The sequence below is a fragment of the Neovison vison genome, chromosome 13 (assembly GCF_020171115.1).
Source record: "Neovison vison isolate M4711 chromosome 13, ASM_NN_V1, whole genome shotgun sequence".
Taxonomy (NCBI): Eukaryota; Metazoa; Chordata; class Mammalia; order Carnivora; family Mustelidae; genus Neogale; species Neogale vison.
This window is the reverse complement of record NC_058103.1, coordinates 71,924,303-71,947,633: the sequence shown is the minus strand read 5'-3', so window position 1 is coordinate 71,947,633 and position 23,331 is coordinate 71,924,303. Positions and strand designations below refer to the sequence as shown.

The following is a 23,331-nucleotide window of genomic DNA, read 5'->3' as shown; positions in this document are numbered from 1 at the left end:
AGAGTACACATGAGTGGGGCAGGGAGAGGGCGAGAAGGAATCTTAAGCAGTTCCACACCCAGCATGGAGCAGATGCGGAGCTCAATCCCAGGACCCTGACATCATGACCTGAGCTGAAATAAAAAGTTGGATACTTAACCGACTAAGCTACCCAGATGGCCCCCACCATAAATGTAGTATTCCTAAAGAAAAAAGCAGCCTGAGAACTACCTAAATCTGAGAGCTCACCAGACCCTTATAAATTTGAATGATTAAAAAGCTTTATGCAAAAAATTATTGAAATTTATGCTTTTCTAGGAAACTAGACTACTACCTTTCTTAGTTTAAGTTCAGGAACAGATGCATATCCATTATGTCAAGTCTGACATTTTATCACTAACTATACTTTCTAATGGCGTAATCACATGTGAATTCTCTCACACATATATATTAGTTAAAAGCAAGAAAAAGAGGCAGCCCAAGGTTATTCCACGGCTTTGGGAGTGGTGGGCAGGAGGAGCTGTGTGAACAGATTCCAAGTGTCAGTCCCCAGGACTTAGGGCTGAGTCCAAGTAGAGTCCCTACCAGCACAGTCACCCAGCTCTCCACTGGGACTTGTGCTCATCTCAGGGAGGGCTAGCACAGAAATTATCTGTAAAATTAAGTACTAACAAATAAATAGGAAACATATTGCTATTAAGTGAAGAGGTCTAGGCTACTGCTCTAATGTGACCAGCTGTTCATGAGCATCTTTACCGTGGACCTCCCTACCCTCAGTAGGGTCTGCCGGAAAGACTGGGTTATCTCTAAGGCATGCAGGTATTAGAGGTGAGCCAGTGGATTGAGAGTGTCTGGAAATAGGAACCAGGGAAGAACAGCAACAGCTAATATCTCTTGGAGTTTGGCAACCAAAAATAATCTTTTCTTTCTTGTTAAATTCTGATCAAAGATCTGGATTCAATTTCCCAGCTGAGAGCTTCAGTGGCTTTTAAATGAAGATCACACATATTTGTTGTGGTTTGTAGTCATGGAATTGAGCTGGATGTTTGCAAAACTGGTGAGCTTGGCTGTTCCAAGAAGCTGGAAATCTGCTGTGTTTCCAGACTCCTCTTTACCACCCACATGGCAAACACACCCATCGAGCCCCACAACTTCTGAAAACAGAGATCCTAATGCCCAAAGGACATCTATTCTCTGGCAAATGACAACCAAGGAGATGCCTTTCTCGGGGAGTGTCACTAGTAGCTCCATGTTGTAGTGGCCGGTCATCTTCATCCGTCTCTCTCAGTGGCTGTCCTCATGGACTCCATCCTTGGGAGAAGACTTGAGAAGATCACCCAATGCTGCTGGAGGTCACTGCTGCTTGGCAGTGCCCAAGTACCAACCTGTCCTGCTTGACCTTAACTTTTTAAAAGCTGAATTTGGTGGGGCACCTGGGTGCTTCAGTTGGTTAAGTGTCTGCCTTTGGCTTAAGTCATGATCTCAAGGTCCTGGGATTGAGCCCTGTGTCGGTTTCCTTATTCAGCGGGGAGTTTGCTTCTACCTCTCCTCCCTATTCAGGCTCTCTCTCACTATCTCTGTCTTTCAAATAAATAAGTAAAATCTTAAAAAAAAAATAGAAGCTGAATTTGGCTGACTAAACCTGTATCAAGAAAAGCTTTTGTCTTTGTGTCATCATTTTTAAAGATGTGAAAATGTAAGAAACAAAACTTACCTGTAGGATGGATTTTTAGAAAGTAAAGTTACTAAAAACTGAAGGTTAAAGAAAAAGGCCAGCATCCTTGAAGGCCCCTCTATGTCTTATTATTAAGTACTTAGCATCTAATTCCTCCTAGAAGTGTACTGAGGGGGAATAAGTGAGTTTGAGCGTAAATGTATGCATGAACAACTCACATGCCCTCCTTTCGTTCCTACTACTTCTTTCCCATTTTAACATTCCCAACAGATTTAAGAACTGATGCTTTCTATAGGCGGAGGTGAAAAGTCAGTCCAAAGAAGATGAAACAACAAAAAAAATTTAACAAGAAAAGAAAAAGATAGTCCTGATCATCCAAGTCCAACAGGCCTTGAAAATAAAGACTGAAAACATTACAGATATCTCTCTTCTCAACTGGGCACCTGGCCAAGCAACCCCCCAGGGACTTGAGCTCTGTGATTATGAGGGAAAGTTGCATTGTCTATCCCTGTAGGCCCTCCTTCTGTTCTGTTCTCTAATTTTAGACCCCTTGGCCTAGACAGCATCCCTTTACAAAAGAATCAGCAGCAAGCCCTAAATATGCCATTTCCCACACTAAGGGAAAGGAGTGGGATTCCCTATCATCTCATTTTAGGTTAATAGCTTTTTATATAATCACAACATTAATGTGAGATGGGCAGCACATCATTACTCATTTCTAATTATATTACACTGTATATTTTTAAAGTACATGAAAGCCTATATTAAATGTACCTAAAAATGCTATTTTTGGGTAAGACTTACAGGAAACTATCACTAGGGCAGGAGTCAGCAAACTGTTTCTGGAAAGGAGCAAATAATAAATATTTTAGGCTTTTTGAGCCATAAGGTCTCTGACAAAGCTACTCAACTCTGACTTTGTAGCACAAAAGCAGCCTTAGGCAAAATATTAAAGAATGAGAGTGGCTGTGTTTCAATAAAACTTTATTTAAAAAAAATGGATATGGCCTGAGGGCTGCAGTTTGTGGACCTCTGCTCTAGGGTCATAACTAATAAGTTATCACAACTAGCTGGTACCTGCACACAACAAATTTATTCGACCATGGTGTTGATCTACTTTAAATAATAACCATGAGCAAAAAATTTTCTTCATGATCTAAATAAGCCACAATTTGGAATACACAATCCAGAAATAGGGTTTAAACCCTGCTCCCCACTGCCCCCCACCAAAGTCAATGTTTGATCCTATGTTTAAAGAATCCTATTTCCTGAGAAGGTGACTATTCTTTTTTTTTTTTTAAAGATTTTATTTATTTATTTGACAGAGAGAGATCACAAGTAGGCAGAGAGGCAGGCAGAGAGAGAGGAGGAAGCAGGCTCCCCGCTGAGCAGAGAGCCTGACGCGGGACTCGATCCCAGGACCCTGAGATCATGACCCGAGCCGAAGGCAGCGGCTCAACCCACTGAGCCACCCAGGCGCCCCCTTCTTAAAAACTTAAGAAGTACAGTAACCATATCTATGGTGTGACTTGTAATTCTTGAAAAATGAAAGTGCTAATAGTTAATGCATACTGAGTATTTCCTCTGTGCCAGAATATTCAAAATGTTCTACAAGAACTAATGGATTTAATGCTCATAAGAACTTTGTGAGGTAGGTACTATTATTATCCACCCCTCACAGAAGGGAAACCTGAGGGCCAGATAAACAATTTGGTCAAGATCGCAAGGCTAATAGGCGAAAGACATAGGATTCAATCCCAGGCATTCTTGCTCTTGAATCCATGATCTTAATCACCACTCTTCAGAGAGGAAGAGGAAAAGGAAGGCAAGTTAATGCTCAGCCCTGGGAATTCCACCTCCCAGATATACGCTTGGCCTGCTAGGCTCTTTACCATGTGCTGAATAGCATGGTGGCATTTTAACTGTATGGTTATTTAATTCTATCCCCAGAGTTATATGGGGAAAACTATTATGTTATTTTACAAAAATGAAAACCATGGCTTAGGAAGTTTATGAATTGGGCAAGGACACATACCTAGTAAGTAAAGCAACAACCTGTGCTGGTCGGTTGGGATTACCTTTTGGAAAACAAGGTGATCACTTGCTCAGCAGACATTTGCAGGAGGTTCACGTTACTGAGGAGGGAACAGGCTTATGTTCCAGACTAGTGGGGAGCATGCATTCTCTTTATGACCCAGGGCTATGTGTGTGACAGAGGCCTCTTAAGCCTCTGCAACTCCCAAACAAGATCTGTACCACAGGGCTGTGAAGAATGTTTCTTTCTTCCCCCATCAACAGATTGATTCCTGCAAACATGGCTTTGACTGTGTGATTCTTTGTTCAGCTCTCTGCTTGTTTTTCTAGGCATCATGCCAAACTGAATCCATCAAATTCCCGGAGCTTTCTTGGCATTTGCTCATTGCTTCAAGAAGGGATTATTGGTATACATTTTGGATCATTTCATTCTGCTGGCTTCAGGCTTTGTCTGAGACTACAGCTATGAGAACTCTCTCGGGATCTACCTTGACATTTACAGTGTTTGTCAGCCCTTCCCTGCATACAGGGGTTTGTTATTAGAGATAGCTACTCATCTTATCAGAGATAGTTTGTGTTCCTACATTCTGCTGTTAGATTTTGAATTATAGTCACAAGAAGGGAGGAAAATCCAATTTATATTCTATCAAATTAAAACCAGAAGTCTAACAGGTGCAACTATGATGATCTCCCCCTAACAAAGTTGAATTAGTTCATTCACAGAACAGACAACAGTATAACTACCCACTGAACACACAGCATGTAGTTAATTATGTCTAGAATTTTAGCTCCAATTTAAGGAAACACCCAAGGTAATCTTAAAATAATCAGTAGGCAGTTAAGTGTGGCAATGTATTTTTATCCAATTTGTGATTGCTGTTGTTTCTTATAACCTACTCTTCCCCGTTGGGATCCTTTTGCTTCATGTTGAAGTGTAGCATTTGGTAGCACTTTCAGCAATTGCTGGGAGGTGGCCAATAATCTTTGTTTGAAAAAATCTCTTTTACTCTTGCTACTGTATTATAGTCTAGCTGGATACAGAATTCTAGATTGACCATTATTTCTGGAAATTCATTTGTTGACTTCTGGTATCTCTTGTTGCTGATGACAAGTTGTCGGTTTGTCCTTCCTTTATAGGAGACTTTATTTTAGTATCTTTTAAGACTTTCTCTTTGTCCCCACATTTTTGCTGCTTCATCACATTTTTGTCTAGTTATAGCTTTAATTTTCAGGTGCTTGGTAGCCTTCTCAATCTGAGTCTTCAAGCCTTTCTGTCTGTCTTCCATGTACAACTGCTCCTTTATATTCTTCCTCTCTCTGTACTGTAATATGGGTGAATTTCTCATTATCTTCCAATTCATTAATTCTGTCCTTGACTATGCTCAGTCTAAAGTTTATTCTATCAATTGAATGTATTTCAAATTTCACTATTTTCTCATTTCCAAAGGTATTTTTCCCCCTGTTACCTCATCTTTTCATATAGGTTTGGTTTTGCCTTATAACATCTTGTTATTTTTTTCTGATTCTTTCCTTTTTCTTTTGACTGTCATAAATATAGTTATTTTTAAAGTCATTTTTGAATTGTTCTATTACTTTCATTTCATTCAGAATGAATTCAACTCCCAATTACTTTGTTTTTTTGGTCTTATCATATACTGTAGAACTTTGGTGTGTACATTCTTCTCAAGTGGGAAATTTTAATTTCTTCTCATCTCACTGCCTTGGCCCTTACTCCCCGCATACAGTTTTACTGCTTCCCCAAATGACCCCTGAGGCAACCAGGACTTAATATGATGGTCTGAAGCTCCTGTCCTGGGTGCTATTCTGGATATCATGGAGCCAGTCCCAAGCTAGTGGGCAGCTTGCTGCAGGTCCTGGGTGGGAGACTACCATCTGCTCTCTCTTGCCTCTCCAGGAATGCAGATCCCAATACCCTCTGTTTGAGGGAGCAGTTGGTCACACCTTGTTTGTAGACTTCTTGCTTGGGCAGAGAAGCCTCAGTTCCAAGCTGTGAATGTGGCTCTGATCTACTTTGTGTGGGGTAGTTAGTCACAATTACAGCATTGAATCCAAACTATTTCTCTCTTGACTTGTAGCCCAGCACACCAGCAGCTTCGTTCCTGCTAACTTTGTGATTCTGTTTATTTCTGGTTTATGCATATACTTATCTTTTTTTTTTTAAATGAAAGTGGCTATTTCTTTTTAATCTCTTCTATTTTGTATGTGATGGTGCTGAAGGAGCCTCAAAATGTGAACTTAAAATGTCAAACTGTGCCAATATTCTATTTTTAAAACATTCATTTTTATCAGTGTAACAATCCAAAAATTCTACAATGTTCAGCAGTGATAATATTTATCTTTCCCTTTGTTTTCACCAGCAAGCAAAGAAAAAGCTGATTATGTTTCACTGACATTCTCTTATTTACCTACGCCTGGCTAATTGAAAGTAAATGGCCTCAAATGATTAGTTCCAATTTTTTTTTTTAAACAGGGAAAAAAAGTGGGTTGAGAAGCAGCAGCAATTCAGTGGTGCTGTCTATTAGTATCTGTATTTGAACGTAAAACTTCTGCAGTTTTAAAATCTAATCTTAATCAGAGAGAAATCCAGCTGTTTGTTTATACATGCGTTTCAGCTTTTAAGGGATGAAGCTAAGAAGTATGAGATGTTTAAAAGAAGGGAGTCATAATTCTGGAATTATTTTCTTAATCATCATTGAAGAAAAGCTTTACAACCTACTTCCAAGTCTTTTATTTCCCAAAGAAGAATTATACATATTTTATCGTTGAAGACTGCCTTACCCAGGACTCCATCTTCATTACCCATGCAGGTTGCTGGCCTGTAAGTGTTTATCATGCAAGAGTTGAAGAACAAGTATTTGTTATGAATAAGAGCTGATTATAAATGTGTCACACTTTATATAACATATGTATTTCTGAACATTTATGTATAACTTAAGTCTCAACAAATCATACTGCATTTTCATTTTTAAGTATAATTTCAAAGATATATTCCTAGAGGAAAAGAAAATATGATCTGAAACACTATATATGAAAGGATAACATTGTGAGAGTGAACTTAACAGTCAAACACTTGACTGGAAAATAACTAAATGGCGATAGAGCAACAAATACCTAATTGAAATGTTATACTGAAAATACAACATTGCCCAATGTCAAAAATTACAGTAATTGCCAAAAAGTGAAAACAGAATCTAATTTTGTTAGAGGAACACTTGGAACTTTTAGAGAAAAAAAAATGCATCAGTGATAGCTGCTTTGAAGAGATTTTCTACTTTTCTCTTTCTAATGGGATATGATTTGAGAGCTAGCCCCTAGATTCAAATCTTGATTTCCCTTTGTTACATATGGGGCTTTGGGCAAGTTTCCTTGCCTCTCTGTAACCTCTCTGACATCTAGTTTCTTCATTTGTAAAATGAGGATAGCAATAATTCCTTTTTAGGGGTAATATGAATGAAAAATATTGCCTGGCATATAGTAGGAGCCCAATATGGGGACTATCAATGTTATCATCATTAGCTGGCTTCCCTGCCCCCACCCAAGATAAGAAAGATGCAAACACAAAACAGAGAACTGCACCTCTACCACACCTGATGTAAGGGATACTCTGTATTTTCACTCCCTTCTCGTGTCTGACTGAAATGCAGATCCCAAGAATTTCCCTTAATAGGACGGAAGGTAGGACAACAGGAAGGTGGAATTAAAAGAAAATATTAATTATAATATATTTATATAATTGTTAATTGTAATAGCTACTGCTAAATCCCACAGTGCTTCCTATACACCATGTTAGATATTTCGTGTGATTTTATTTAATCTTTACAACAACCCTATGGAGTAAGCATTACTCCATAATTCTGTTTAAGAAGAGGAAGTCAAGTTTACAGTTTAAGTACTTGTCCACAGACCAGAAATTCTAACCCAGACCTGTGCAAAGTCATTTTCTGTTTAGTGTGTATCATACCAAGGCTGAAGAAACACCACAATAGGAAAAGAAGTATATATTCCCTAAGAAACACAGGGAAAGTATTGAGTCAACATGATAGTTATATTTCGGGAGCTCATGTTGAATCACTCTTAAATGTATGCTGAATTAAAGAAAGAAATCCGGTCAGGTAATTTCAACTTGTCTGTAATGAGTACATGTTGAATAAACCTGACCTTGACATTTTACATCAAAGTTAAAAAAGGAACTGTCAGTCTCTTAAGAGGATGACCACAAAGTTATTTACAGGTAGGGCATTAGAATCATTTTTTTCTGAGGAGACAGGAAGGAAAATATTGAGGAAAAGGAAGATTTTAAACAAAATCAAATGACCTACAATATCTTCATCAGCAAAGGCTTTAAATAGTAAGACTTCCTAGAAACTTGTAAAGAACCCACGTAACTACTAAGGATAAACAAATTCCTTAAGTAAAGAGAAAGGGCCAAGGTATAAATATCCCAGCTGGTAAAGTGAGAAACTTCTTGATAATGTAGCACCTGGAAAGCCCTTACAGCCACTTACGGCCTGGGTCTTCATGAAATGTTCAGGTGTTCTCTGGGGCGCCTGGGTGGCTCAGTGGGTTAAGCCTCTGTCTTCAGCTCAGGTCATGATCCCGGGATCCTGGGATAGAGCCCCGCATTGGGCTCTCTGCTCAGCAGGGAGCCTGCTTCCCTTCCTCCCTCTCTGCCTACTTGTGATCTCTCTCTGTCAAATAAAAAAAAAAAAAAAGTTCAGGTGTTCTAAATTTTAAATTATAAGACATTTAATGTCTAAATCATAATAGGTTAGTACAATACAGTTGACAGGAAGTATTGAAAACTGTATCATGAAAGGAAAAAAAATGAAAGATAGGACAGTATTACATAAGAATGTACATCAGAGCTTTTAGAATTATTTAGGAAAACGTTGTGGCAGGTAGAACAATGGCTTCTTGAAGATGCCCACATCTGAATTCCTGGCAATTGTGAAGGTGTCACCTTACATAGTGAAAGAGTCTTTGCAGATATGATTGAGTTAAGGATCCTGGGTTATCTGGGTGGACCCAATAAAACCACCAGGGTTCTTACAAGCCTGAGGTAAACTCTCACCTCGAGAGCGGCCTGGAGATGCTATGCTGGGGGTTTTGAAGATGCGAGAAGGGCTACATACCATGGCATAGGAGCACCCTCTAGAAGGGGGAGGAAGGCAAGAAAATTCTTCCCTAGGGCCTCCAGAAGGAACACAGCACTACGGACCCATTCTAGGCTTCTGACCTCCAGAATTAGAAGGCAATACACTTGTGTTGTTTTAAGTCCCCAGGTTTGTGGTCATTTGCTCACAGCATCAGTGGGAAATGAATACAAATGACCAAGAGGGTAAATGCACTGCGGCTAGAAAAATTAAAATACACATGAACTCTGAGATAAACATTGGCTTTTAAATGATGCAGGCCTTTAAAAAATTATGATATATTCTATTTCATTCAAGTTTAAAAGTCAAAGGCTTAGAGAAGATATACAAGATAGTATACTGCACATAAAATAATTGTAAAAGTGGTTTCTCTCCCCCTTTACCTAATGTCTAAAAAACCTTAACATTTCTACAAATGTAGAAACTAACTAGCAGGATAAGCCCTTGACTTTTATCGCAGATGTGTGATCTACGCTGACCTTGTGAAAAACACACTCCCCTGCCCCCGCCTAAGTCTCAACCTCTTATAATGGGAACTGGGAAGATGATCAATAAAATCAACCAACTGTGAAAATAAGGTCCATAGGACAGAGTGAAACACTGATGGAGAGAATAATATATAATATATAAATAATTACAAGGAGATTAGATCTTGTGCAGTATTTATATGTGACTCATAGAATGCCCCTGACTTTCATCCATTCTATTCTGTCCAGTTTAATCCTCCTTGTTACAAGAGGGTAAAGATGATCCTGGCTTTGAATGTTCTCAGTCAGGTTCAATGAGGAAGATACTGATTCCATTTGAAAGTTCTTTCCTATGGGGCAGAACACTACGAGTAATTATGATAATTACATTTAGATTTCCTCAAAGTATTAAAAAATCAGTTTCTGCTCAGACATCTAAACTCAAAAATAGTCTGAGTCTTTCTTACTACTGCCTTTTTGGCCACTAATTTAAATAAAAGAAAAACAAATAGCTGCTTTCCGACTGATGGTATCTATCAAATCTGAAAAGCATGTGTGCACATGTGCATTCGTGTACACACACACACACACACAAAATGCATTATATCACAATTTAACCGCTCCAAAACTTGTTAAAGGGAATAAATCCCTAAGCCAATAAAGACTTACCCTCATTTTTCTTTTTCTTAAAACATGTATCTTTGCCCCCAAGTAATGACATACTTATTTTCTTGCTTTACTGTCACTCATATGTTGCAACTGATATGTTTATGCTTTATGTGCTCTCAGAGTAAGGAAATACTGAAACAGACTGTTTTCCACGTTCACAGGTATCACCCACTGAATGGTTCACTGAACCTGCAGCAGCATCACCTCTGGAGGCCATACTCCTGTAGAGCTAGAACGAAAACCAAATCAACCAACCAACAGCTAAGCCAGGGTTACTTTGCACGCTTGGTTACCTGACAACGAGAGAGGGGTTGCAGATGGTCAGCAGGATGGATAAAGGTGAGGCAGAGCTTGGAGGCAAGCCACAGGGTTTGTCAAGGGATCTCAGACTGGTCATGTCCATTATTACTAAGAAAGCCATAGGCCAGTCAGAGATGAGGCCAAATCTCTAAAGTGGCAGCTTCCTGTTATACTTCCTTTTCAAAATTAAAAAAAAAAAAAAGACTTCTTTATTTGAGAGAGCAAGAACAAGAGAGAAAGGGAACACATGTGAGTGACTGTGGGAAGGGGTGGGCAAGGGACAGGGAGATAGGGAGCCACAATGCCAAGAATCCCAGGCAGACTCGGAGCTGACCATAGGCTCCATCTCAGGACCCTGAATCATGACCTGAGTTGAAACCAAGAGTTGGATGCTTAACCGACTGTGCCATCCAGGTGCCCCGTTACACTTCTTTATTTTACTTCTAACTCTTGAGACAGTAGAGCTTCTCAAATCTTCCTCCATAAATGGGAGTCTTTGTTCTGTTGGGTGCCTCCAAGAGTCTATGGCAGCCTCCTTTTATTCTTGGCAGTAAACTAACTCCTCAAAACCAAGCCAAAGACATTCACACTGATGACTGAGCTTTCTTCCCTAGGCAAAATTAACCAGGAATGCATGTTCTGTGATAAGAGCGCTTTAGTGGAATTTATGTGCTTACTATAGCGTTTATTCTATGAAGAATAGCCACAGTAAATCACAGATCTCTAAGTTTTTCTAACAGTCCTTCTTTAGCAGTCTGCTCAGATTTTTCTCTGTTTGTATCTTTGGATAGCTAGCCTAACATAATGCCTTTGAGAGAGATCTCCGGCTCAAACTGTCTTGAAGTTGTAAATAGTTATTTGGCCATTATCAAGTTTATGTGTTTCACAGAAATAAACGTATTCTGTTTTCCATATTTGTTATGGTGGCCAGAAACTAGGAGGGTATATACCCATGAAGGTTGCCAGATAAAATATAGGACATCCATGCAATATTTGGGACATACTTCTACTAAGAAATTATCCATTGTTTATCTGAAATTCAAACTTGACCGAGCATCTTTTATTTTTGTTTCCTAATGGGAAACGCTAATGTTCTTACCTGCTGCAGTGAACATCTATGGACTCCAATCCTGGGTAGGCATATTCCAAATGGAAGAGTGAGGAATGTATGGTCTTACATCTCTAACTTCAGCTATACATCAGTGTCCACACTTCAAATAACTACCTTCGCTAAATCTAGTGATTTAGTTTTACCGGAAGAATCAGATACAAGGCAGAATTTCTTAGAAGCTTAGGATACAGTGTAGGGGAAAAGAAAGCCATTTCATTTACCTCTTCACTGAAGGTTTGAGAAAGGTCACACTTCTGTGCAGTTTTCTCTCAGGTACTATGCACAAGTTCTTTACCTCCATTCCAGGAAAGGAATAGGATCCTGGCTTTCAACCCTGAAGATGACGTTCTGAGGTCCTGTCCATGAGGTATGTGCTCTGAGGGGTTTCCCCAGAAGCAGGGGTAAATTTGACAAAACATGAAACGATCATTCTTAGGGCCAGTTACCGCTCTTCAGCTTCTCTTTGCTAAAATTCCATGTTAGTTTCAGTTCTCGATATTTCTATGTTCCAGCAGGGCAACAACTTTTAAATGCCAGTTGATGGAGTTTTTTTTTTTTTAAAGATTTTATTTATTTATTTGATAGACAGAGATCACAAGTAGGCAGAAAAGCAGGCAGAGAGAGAGGAGGAAGCAGGCTCCCCGCAGAGCAGAGAGCCAGATGTGGGGCTTGATCTCAGGATCCCGGGATCATGACCTGAGCCAAAGGCAGAGGCTTAACCCACTGAGCCACCCAGGCACCCCCAGCTGATGGAGCTTTTATTGGTCTACATGAACTAAGATAAATAAGAACAATGTGCTAAGTTTTTCATCAAGGTAAATGTTTCTAATATAAGGAATAGCCCTTTATTTTGAGAGATTATGTCCCTTCAGTCCTTTAGTGTTAAAGTTTTTAAAAATGAAATTATGGTGATAATGGATATGAAAATTGAAAAAAAAATGTCCTTACATAGAAAATTGACTGGCAAACTTATGTCTCCCAAATTCTCTTAAAACCTGGACTTGTCTGTAAATCTGAAATATGGGCATCACGCAGTACACTTTTTAGGTCTGTGTCAGAAATACCACTTCATGTCTAACACTATTAAACACTTTTACTTCTGATTCATGTATCCCCATTTTTGGCAGGGGAAAGAGAACTGGACTCAAAAAAATATTTTAGGCTGAAGATCTATTGGTGGAAAAAGAATATTTCTATTCTCTTATAAAGTTCAGAAAACACAGGTTTTTTTCTTTCCTACAAGAAGATGTGAACTACTTGCCCTGATCTCTGACACAGCCTCACTTGCTATTTTAAACATCGTTGTTTTGGTAAGTCAGCAGTAACATACAGGCTCTATAAATGTCAAACATGAAATGCAGCACGTTCAGCATTCAATAAGCCATAGCGAACAACTCTGCATTCCAGTCATTTGAAATGTCTATAATAGAGCTCAGTTCATTCCCACTTGAAACAAAGAAATTACTATTTTTTGGCAATTCTTATGGTCAACATGGATTAGGAAAGCTCGAGAAAATTTTCTTGCTTCTTTCATAAGAAAGTGCTTTTTAAAGAAAAGATTTGAGAGAGAAAGAGAGGGTCCACGCTTGTGCACAGGCAAGTGGGGAGAGGGACAGAGGGACAGAGGGAGAGAATCTCAAGCAGACCCCTTGCTGAGCACAGAGCCCAATGTGAAACATGAAATGCAGCACGTTCAGCATTGGGTCTCGATCCCAAGACCCTGAGATCATGACGTGAGCTGAAAGCAAGAGTCAGCTGCTTAACCGACTGAGCCACCCAGGCACCCCAGAAAGTTCTTTTGATAAATATGATGAGAAAAATCATGTAATATTATGAACATACAAATTATAATTTCCAAGCTTTTTTTTTCAAATAGAATATTTGAACATGTACTGGCTCTTTGCAAAAAAATCCCATTTGATTGAGTATTTTATTCATTTACTTTTGAGAAAGAGCATGCAAGAGTGGCAGGGGTGGGGGTGGGGACAGAGGGAGAGAATCTTAAGCAGGCTCCACACTCAGCATGGAGCCCGAAGCAGGGCTGGATTCCATGACCCTGAGATCATGACCCATGAGCCAAAATCAAGAGTCTGACACTTAACCGACTGAGCCACCCAGGCATCCCTGACTGAATATTTTAAAATTCACTCTAATCCTCACACCATTCCTTCAAAGTCTGTGTTAATCTCTATGATACAGGAAAGCATATAGGGGCTGAATGTAAGGTAGGTAGCTTAGAGGAGTTATAGGGCTGAGTGATGCCACCAAAGCCAGGGATAAGTGAATGGAGGCTGATCTCTATCCCTGTGTCACTGGGTCAAGTTGTGCGTTTACGTCCTCTGGTTGATTCTTAAAGTAGAAATGGCTCTCATCCATTGCAGGTTATTTAACCATGGGATAAACAAAATACATTCACGATCCTTGTCAAGCCAATAAATGATACCTTGGAAGTACCCATATGTGCCCTTGGTTTGCTTCAAGGTTTTGATGGAGATGCATGATTCAAAAGCATTGACTGCATGAAGTCACTCCTGGCTCAGGATAGCAGACCCCAGCCCACCAGCTGGTTCACTGCGTGTATCAGTGTAGCTTACAGCCAAAGAGCAATGAAAATGAGAAAAATCACATCTGTGACCCAGTTTTTCTTTAGTTACTAGTCATTTGTATCATGCACAGATTGGATGGAACCTAAAGCAGTAGTCCTTGGTTACTCCAATGTTCTCACTTAAAATAAAAGCAACTGCTTTTCATTTACCTCCGGGGAACAAGATGGGGTTGAATAACCCACTTGGAAAATACGAGAAAGCACATAAACCACCCAACATAACAACCGGTAATGTTGTCCTAAATTGAAACAGTAACTACATGAGATTCAGATCCAGAAGCCTCTCAGAGCTTCTGCTAGAATGTCCTTCTCCTGACGGTAGTTGGCCAGTGTCAGACGGTTATGTCGGTAATTCCTGAAGCACCATAAGCACCAGACCTGCCTGATGCAGTAGCTACAGTGGTAGGATCCTCAGAATGAAAACAAACAAAGAGAAAACCCTAGCTGGGCATTTCCAACTGTGTAAGTTAAACACTTGTACTGTTATTTTTATTGGTGCATTTTTTTGTTTGTTTGTTTCTATTCTCAGTTTCTTACTCTTTCCAAGAGTTTCTATAAGACAAGTGTTTCATGAACTATCATGCTGTCTAGGAAAATGAAGAGGCTAGAGCAATGGGAGACTGGATGATAAATCTGTGTTTGTACAGGATTGATATATAATTAACACTTATAGAGAACTTTCAAACAGCATTATAAATTTCATCCTTATGAATATCTTGTAAAATTAGTGCTATCTCCTCTTCTGATTAGCGGAATCAATGTAGGGAAAAGATGTGCTTATTAAGTGAACTTGGAAGTCCTGGCCTTCATTGAGTGGACGGGGAGCAAGGGCCAGGCCTTGACTGCGGGGCTAGTTCCATCCCTTATTAGCTGTGGCATCTTGGGCAAGCTTCCTACACATCATTATTCTTCTTTGTGCCATGGGAGAAGATAATAGAAGTGTGTTCTTCTGTATTTCTTCAAGAGTGACAAGAAGAGCCACTAGAGGACCCACGACATGGATTCCACCTGATTTAAAGAACTATAAGGAACACTTTACAGCTCTCCCACAACAGTGGGTCAGCTAAGCAGCCTGGTCGTCTCCTCTGTCCCACATCTAGGTAGGTGCTGGCATCAAGCAGCAGCCATATGGTGGTTTTAACACAAGTTAATGTGGTCCATGAATTATAATCTCTAATACATGCATGGATGTGTGTGCATCCCCAAATACATTACGGTTTGAGCAGTGGGGCAAAATTCCATATGAATCTATTCTTGACGTATAAACAGTTCATTGTAATGCACCCCTTGCTGAAGCATGGGTCAGAGCGCAAGGTTCGCATCCCACAAAGCCATTATTCACTGACAGAAAACAAGACAATACAGAGAAGAAATAAAAAATTCGGCAGATGTTACGGATACCCTTAAAGTAGTATATTAATGTATTGGGATTAAGAACAGCCATACTGATCACCTTTCCGCTCCCTCCCCCACCATTAGAACCCTGTGAGGACATACACACTTCCTCTTTTTAGAAGTTGCTACTTCTCCTTACTTGTGTTCATGCCTGGAGCACTCACAGGGTGAAATATTTGCCCACTTCACCCAGGGATGACCCTGAATTGCTTAGAAGAAAAGTCCAAAGCAAGGTCATGCTTCAAACCCTGAGATTCTATTCCATCGCAGGGGAATCCAGTGTAAAGCCATTAGGTCTCTCCTTTAGCATACCAATCAGCAGGGGCAAAGGAGGACCAGTCTGCTACAAAGGACACATCGGAGACATCCGTGTCCTTGTAATTCTAACAGAGCTCAGAAGTCTGGGCTCAATACCATCACTTGAAGGCTTGTGAGTAGAATGGCAATGCTTAAAAAATTTCCTTTGGGGGGTGCCTGGGTGGCTCAGTGGGTTAAAGCCTCTGCCTTCCTCTCAAGTCATGGTCCCAGAGTCCTGGGATCGAGCCCCACATTGGGTTCTCTGCTTGGCAGGGAGCCTGCTTCCTCCTCTTTCTCTGCCTGCCTCTCTGCCTACTTGTGACTTCTGTCTGTCAAATAAATAAATAAAATCTTAAAAAAAAAAATTTCCTTTGGTAGTGATGAAAATATATGGCACTCCAAAATAGCCTGTTTTGTGGAAAAACAATCTGCCACATTCCAAATTCTGAATATAGCTAGCACTGGAATGAAGCTGTGTGGATTAACTATGGCAATAAAGGAGCTCATTTTGCCCTGCCCCTGTCTGTCTGGCCAGTGCTAACCATCCTTTACAACACAGCTTAGTAAGCACCTTGGTGTTACTGAATTGCTTTATGTCTGTTTACACCTGTTGTCTCCCCAGAAAAGCCAGCCAAGTCAGCAAAGGAATCTCCTTTGTTGTTGGATCTCTGCAGCTAGCTAAGTGCCTGACAGGTAGACGGTGCCATCGATGCTTATGCAATCAATGAGGATACGTACATGGATGGGCTGCAAACAGTACAGGTGGGTCCATGCAAGGAGGACTCAGATAAAACAGGTAAAAGAGCAAGACATAATTCAACGAGTTAGCCAAGGGTGTTTAGGCCAAGTTAAAAAAAAAAATGCTAGGACCTGCTTCAGTTTGTACAGAAGCTTGCCTTGAAGAAGAAATCATTTTTTTCCTGCAAAATAATTTACAACACTTATTGAAGAAGAAAACAGGTTTGCAAAGAACCTACACTGCGGTTCTAACACAGAAGTTGTCAGTACGACTGGAGAGTCCCATAGTCCACGGCACTGTGCTAAGAATAGTGGGCCAACAGTAATCACTATGAAAGGTCAGTGTCAATAAGCTAGCCATGGACAGTCATGTGGGATTTGCTCACATTTTATGAAGAAAAACAAAGAAAGCAATGCAAAAAAGTTCCCCTTGGGGCTGTGACTTCATATGATGTGCCTGTTAGCTAAACTGATACTGCTATTTGGGGGCAGACTGTGTTTCTCCAAAACAAACTGGTTGAAAGCAAGTCTCTCTTCTGGAGTCTCAAGTTCTACACATACGATTAACTCCTTGGAGGCATCTTTGAAGTGCAAATGTGTCATCACACATACAACAGTTTATCATCACCTCTGCTTACAGTAAACAGACATCTACCCTCTCAGAGATGAACCTGAGAATTCGCTTTCAGGGGTCCTGTCGTTCACAATGCCACGCCATTTTTCAGTAGACAGACTGGCTCCATGCCTCTGCCTTCAGTCTGGTTAATTCTACATCGCTCGGTACCTTACGGACCCAGCAACTAAACGGATGGCTTCGTATTTTTGAAAGGTGAATGACCTTTAATGAATTAAATGAGAGGAGGAATGGAAGTTAGGAATGACCAAGGCAGGAGGACTTGGCTCTTGCTTCCTGGTCTTCCTACCATCCAAGGGAAGAGAAGATGGCTGCCAAGACAGTGACAGAGGCTGGAGAGGAAACCATGCCTCCCCTTGCTTAGAGACTCCCCAACCTCTTTCTGGTTATGAGGGACTTTCCTTGGCCCTACAGATTGTACATGTGTCTCCTGAATTCTGTAATCAGCATCAGAAGATCAAAGCTTCCTGGTCTGTCCTCTGGAGATAGAATACCATGTTTGCAGCAGGAAACTCAAACACATCAAAGAAAGAAAAGCATGGTCATGGGAGGTATATACAGTCAATGAAGACAAGGGGAGAACTGCCTGGGATTGTCGGTATTTAAATGATGATCCTGTCTGAACTGGTATTCAAGAAAGTGTGGTTCGGTGGAAGTCAGGCAGACTTGCTTCCAGGACTCAGATCTTGGTAAAGTTATTCAAAATCACTGGGTCTTAGTTTTCCTGATGACAGGTTGGGCCCGATGCAGACATGGGAGGCCCAGGGCATGGCCAGGTCTCCATCATCTTCCCCAGCCACCAAAGTAGTTCACCTCTTTAATATGTTGAAATTCAGATGAACAAAAACAAAAACAATAAAGAGCAAGATAATTTTAAAGGTCCCTGATCACTCCATCATTCTTAGGACTACCCTCTTGCCCTGCCCAATGCTTAAGACTTACTGTCTTAATAACATACCTACAATAAGACTAGGGAAAAAAATCAAAAGTCCCTATAGTCTCTGGCCCATCCCCTTATCCCCCCCCCCTTTTTAAAAAAGATTTATTTATTTGACAGACAGAGATCACAAGTAGACAGAGAAGCAGGCAGAGAGAGAGGAAGGGAAACAGGCTCCTCGCTAAGCAGAGAGCCCAATGCGGGGCTCGATCCCAGGACCCTGGGATCATGACCCGAGCTGAATGCAGAGGTTTTAACCCACTGAGCCACCCAGGTGCCCAATTTCCCTTTTTTAAAGCCTAGGGACCTGCTGGCTAGTTTTTTCCCCCAAATTTCTGCACAACCTCAGGGGGCACCATTTATATCAAAGACAATGTCAGTGGCACTCAGTGGCCCTGATGAAGATGCTTTCAGAGTGGAGAGGGCCTGTGTTTGAGTCTCATCTCTGCCACTTGCTAGCTATACGACCCCTGGCAAGCTATTTAATGATCTCTCCAATCCTATTTCCTTCCCTGTAAAATGGAGATAATAAATTGTATTTCCAAGGACTGTAGTAAAGGTTAAATGAAACAGCATATGTAAAGAATCTGGTCTTCAGGAAGCATACCAACATGAACATTAGTTCTTTAAAACCACAAAATCTATGACATTTCTCAGTTCAGAGAAAATTCATGTCCCGGATGTGTGGCCCAGATTCTGAGGACAGACCAAAAGATACTGTGAAATGTGAAACAGCTTTCATCTGCTGAAGATGGGGTAGGCGCCCCCAAAGTTGAAAGGGTCAGAATGTTGTGACCCAAGCACTACCCAATTTGAAGACTGAATTGTGGTAAGCAGCAAAAAGGAAGACGGATCAGCACGCTAATGAACTAGGGTGTGTTGGTACAACCGTTATCAAGGATCAGCAACTGTTTAAATAAGACAGGCTGTGCTTATTAAGGACATATGCCGCCAACAAATTACAGTGTGCTTAGTTCAAACTTTTTTGCCTTTTGGAGGAGTCCGAGGCCAGCCTATATTTAATTGTGCTAAGTCTTTTAGTTGACTCTTAAATTAGGAAGTGATTCATCTACACAACTTAGGCATCAGAGAGTCTCAAAATATTAAAGCTGAAGCGGATTTCAGATCTCTAAGCCAATTTCCACATGTTACACCAGAGAAAAGTGAGGTCTCGGGAACGCGAAAGACATGTGTGCGATCACAAAAGGTAGGGCCCATTCTGGGACTTAGTCTCATTAACTGACTCTTTTTCTTACTATAGGAAATCAGTCTTTAGCTTTGTCCAATACACATACTAGCAATTTAACATTGGGTATACGGATTCCTGTCTCTGCTCTGCATAATTTACGTACTGGCACTGGAAAGCCTCTGAAGGGCTGGGTCAAGGACTGAAAGCAACAGCTGGGCGGGGCTGTGTGGGAAGGTCTGAGGACATTCAAGAAGGGAACGAAGAGCACAGAGTAAGGCTGTTAGGGACCCAACAGTCTGGAACTCCAGTAGTGAAACTGGAGTCTATTAAGGAACCAAACACAGAATGATTCCCCATATCCAGGCCATAGGACTATGATCGGCACACAGCAGGTACTTAGCACTTCTTTGTTGCATAATTAGATGATGGAGCAGGACTGAATGAATGAATGCAGGAAAGGCAGTGAGCTTCAGAGGCCAGGGAGAAGAGGGACCGCCCAGTGAGAGGAGAGAGGGGGGGGAGTTACCAAAGCTGTCCTCAATCTTAGCAGGAAGGACAAGACTTGCTTCTTTCTCCTTCCGGAAGAGTGGAGGGAGTGAGGCTGTGGCCCTCCTGCTTCTGCCTCACGTTCCCCTTCTGAGGAAATGTGCCAATTCCCATGACACTGCTTCTGTTTCTGGCCACTCTGTTCTCAGGACAGCACACGCAAAAGGGGAAGGCATGAGGGGAGTCCCTCTCCAAGGGCAACAGACATTTCAAACCCATAATGTTACCTTATTTTAAGATGAGACTCTGCTTACGTGCTCTCCGTGGAGGCTACAGACCATACAGACACCAGTGGAAAAACATTCTGGGAGGACCCTGAGATCAAGAAGCAAGTCTGATTCTACAATAGCAGAGTCAAACCTAACCTAGTGAAGAATGAGGGAAAGCTGGGATTTCCTGGCCCATTTTGCAGTCACTGAAATACTCCGTCCTCTGTGGTCCTGAGCCTGGTGCGCACTGACCTGCCGGGTCTGCTACAGCTGGGCTTTGCATGCGGGGTCCGTGTGAAGCATGCCGGGGGCACAGACAGGATAGCGAGCAGTAGCTCACTCTATTTTCTCAACAGTAGGAGGTCAGTGTTGGATGATCTCATTCCTTTCAACATCTATGTCTAATAGTTTTTTTTTTTTTCTTAAGATTTTATTTATTTATTTGACAAAGAAAGAGAGATCACAAGCAGGCAGAAAGGCAGGCAGAGAGAGAGGGGGAAGCATGCTCGCTGCTGAGCAGAGAACCCAATGTAGGGCTCGATCCCAGGACCCTGGGATCACGACCTGAGCCGAAGGCAGAGGTTTTAACCCACTGAGCCTCCCAGGCGCCCTCGTCTAATAGTTTTTACTTTTGTGTGCAGGATGTGGCCACTGGAACACAATATGCACCCCTCATCAACATTTTTCAAGGATAAATGTAGAAGCTGTAATAAAATACTGCATCGACGCCTAAGGAAGACCTTTCTAGGTTTTTAGGATACAAGCAACCTCCCATTCAAGAGGAACACCAATACATTGGGAGATAATAACAAAGCGCTGGCTAGTGTCTTCTCTGATGACATCTAGCAGACTAGTGGCGAAATGGCACCATGTACGTCAGGGGCTAGCGTGGAACAATGGGTTCCATGCCATGTTCATACGACAGACACATACAGGCCAAGGAGAAGATGAAATGTCTATAATGTGACCTTCATTTGACATTTTATTAAAACCAAGTTGGCGCATAATTTTTTTTTTTCCCCTCAAACTAGGGGAATAGGTCAGTAAAAAGAGCAATCATAGAAATGCTCTTCCTCAACTCACAGAGTGACTGGCAAGCCTTCTTAAAAACATTTTTAGCTCAGTTTCGATTCCCTAAAAAGAAATGCCACCTAAAAGAAATGTGTTAAGCACCCTCTAAATGTTTCTCATTAAGTTGCCAACACTGGTCCTCACCCCTCAAGGCTGGCTTAGAGCGCTCAGCCTCACTGCTCTGTACACCGTCCGAGGGATAAACGGAATGCTAGCTGCTACTGGAAAGAAAGGGGACTACATCTGTAAGAGTTTGTATGTTAACATTTGAGAATATTCCTTGAGAACTCACAGGAAAAAAACAGCCTAGAAAACAGTGTTCTGCAATGAAATTACAAGAATGGTAGTGAAGAAACCAAACTGAAAGGTTTTCCCAATAAAGAGGCAGGTTAGTTCTCCTAGTATAAGTCATCGTAGCTAAGTGGCTGATGCTTCTAAAAAGGCTGGTTTTTGGTGAAGAGTGAAACACACTCTGTGACTGGATTTAGCATGCGCAGAACTCCTTAGAATGGTTCTCATGCTGCCTAGCTCTGAGCATCCTGATTCTTTTATTTTCGGTCTTTAATTATGCTGTAGAACACCTAAGTTTTTATGTAAAAGTGAGCCTGAGGAGACAGGCTGAGCAGAGCCCTACACGTGGCCACTCACCTCCCATGATTTTGGACTGGCAGTTAATGAACTCCGGCTTCCTGTCCGTGAGGTACCTCTGGCAGGTGTGGTGGAGGATCTGGAAGAAGGTGCACTTTTCAGAGGCTGTGCTGGCTACCCACTGGTCAAATGCATTTTCAAACAACAAGTCAAACTCTGCAGAATCCTGGAAAAGACAGTGAGATAACTACTGATCTCAATCCATAAAAACGGCTGCCTTCAGCTCACTCCTGACAAAAGACTCATAAAGGCAAAAACACCTTTCAAAACTTGGCTCTTAATCACAAGGCTCATCTTTATTTGTACCTAGGTGTGTGGAAAGAAGGTCCATCTTCCTTTCCTCGTTTATCAAGCAAACCCCCAAATCTTAAGAGTATTTAAAGATGTCCCCAGGCTAGTATCACAAAAGCCCCCGCCGCGTACCACACATGCATCTGGCAGAATAGACTACATGCTGCCTTCTCAATGACCTGCAAAAGGATTCCTTCAGGTTCTCAGCCCTATCAATTGATCTTGCTCCTACCCCTCGGTAAGGAGAAGATTCTCCCTTATTATTTTAGTATATAGTTACAACTTACATTTTATTTTTCTTCATTACTAAGGTTTTGAATAGTGAGTGTGTGTGAGCAAAAGGCAAAGTACTTAAATAAACAATTCTACCTTAAAGTGTTTCTCATGTTAAATCCAAATACCTAATTTGTAAGGTGCCATCTATTTGTTTGTTTGTTTTGCTGAAAAAAAAAAAAAACCTCATTACTGGTGTTATTGGGAGATAAATGAAGCTTTGATGAACATGGTTTTTCATATTAATAACCATGGACATGGCATCTGAACTCTGCCCTTTGCACTTGGCTGATAAGCATACAGCAGAGAACATTTATTTCTTCAGTATGCATCCCCTTACATTTCTGCATCAAACATGATGAAAAGATTTGTAGTGTCCCATGAGGACACAGAAATCCAAAAGTCTTAGCCACATCTCCGAAACAGAGAAACAGCTTTGTTAGAGATGACTCAGACAACCACCACCGCTGCCAAGGCCAGCGAGAGAGTCACTGTGTGAGGAGAACACTTTCTCTCAACACGGGGCATTCACTCACCCGATTAGGATCGATGCCATTAACCTGGCGAAGCTGCTCGAGCATCCACTGGGACCTCCGCACGAACGACGTGGAGCCTTCAAACTGTTTGACCTTGGTGATGGACGCCTGGGTGGGTTTCTTGTTTGTCACTGCCAAGAAAAGACCACTCACATTAGGGGGCATGCAGACCGGTTTTCTCATTACACCTACATGTACACACACACACACACACACACACACAGAATATGAACATGTGTGTCTTTGATGAGGGGTGAACACAAAAGAAATAGTTATATTCTCCACTCTCACGCAGTTACAATATAATTATAATTGCGGAGGCTGCTTCATTTATATCCTCATTCATTCAGACTAAACACACGTGAACCGAGGAACACCAAGCACTTTTAAAGGAGGCCCACAAGGGCACGATGATCAGCTGCAGGGAAAGCAACACACCAGGTTGGTGGGCATCGGGTAGAGGTACTGGGGAAAGCTGTATTTGAAAGGAAGCAGAGGTTACTGGCTGCCCTTGGAAATTGCAATGCGTATTTCGAAGGGGATAATCCAGTGT

The 23,331-nt window shown here is 41.3% G+C and overlaps 1 protein-coding gene across 4 annotated transcripts in view; it reads right to left on the bottom strand.

The window, feature by feature from the left end:
- The window catches only part of STXBP6 (syntaxin binding protein 6), a 255,709-nt gene that overhangs the window by 26,765 nt on the left and 205,613 nt on the right, over positions 1–23,331 (bottom strand). For all 4 annotated transcript variants that reach the window (XM_044231556.1, XM_044231554.1, XM_044231553.1 and 1 more), the window contains 2 exons: positions 22,779–22,909; positions 21,679–21,844 (listed from right to left, as the gene is read on the bottom strand). In XM_044231556.1, the coding sequence (XP_044087491.1) occupies positions 21,679–21,844; positions 22,779–22,909 (297 nt within the window). The remainder of the gene's footprint in view (positions 1–21,678; positions 21,845–22,778; positions 22,910–23,331) is intronic.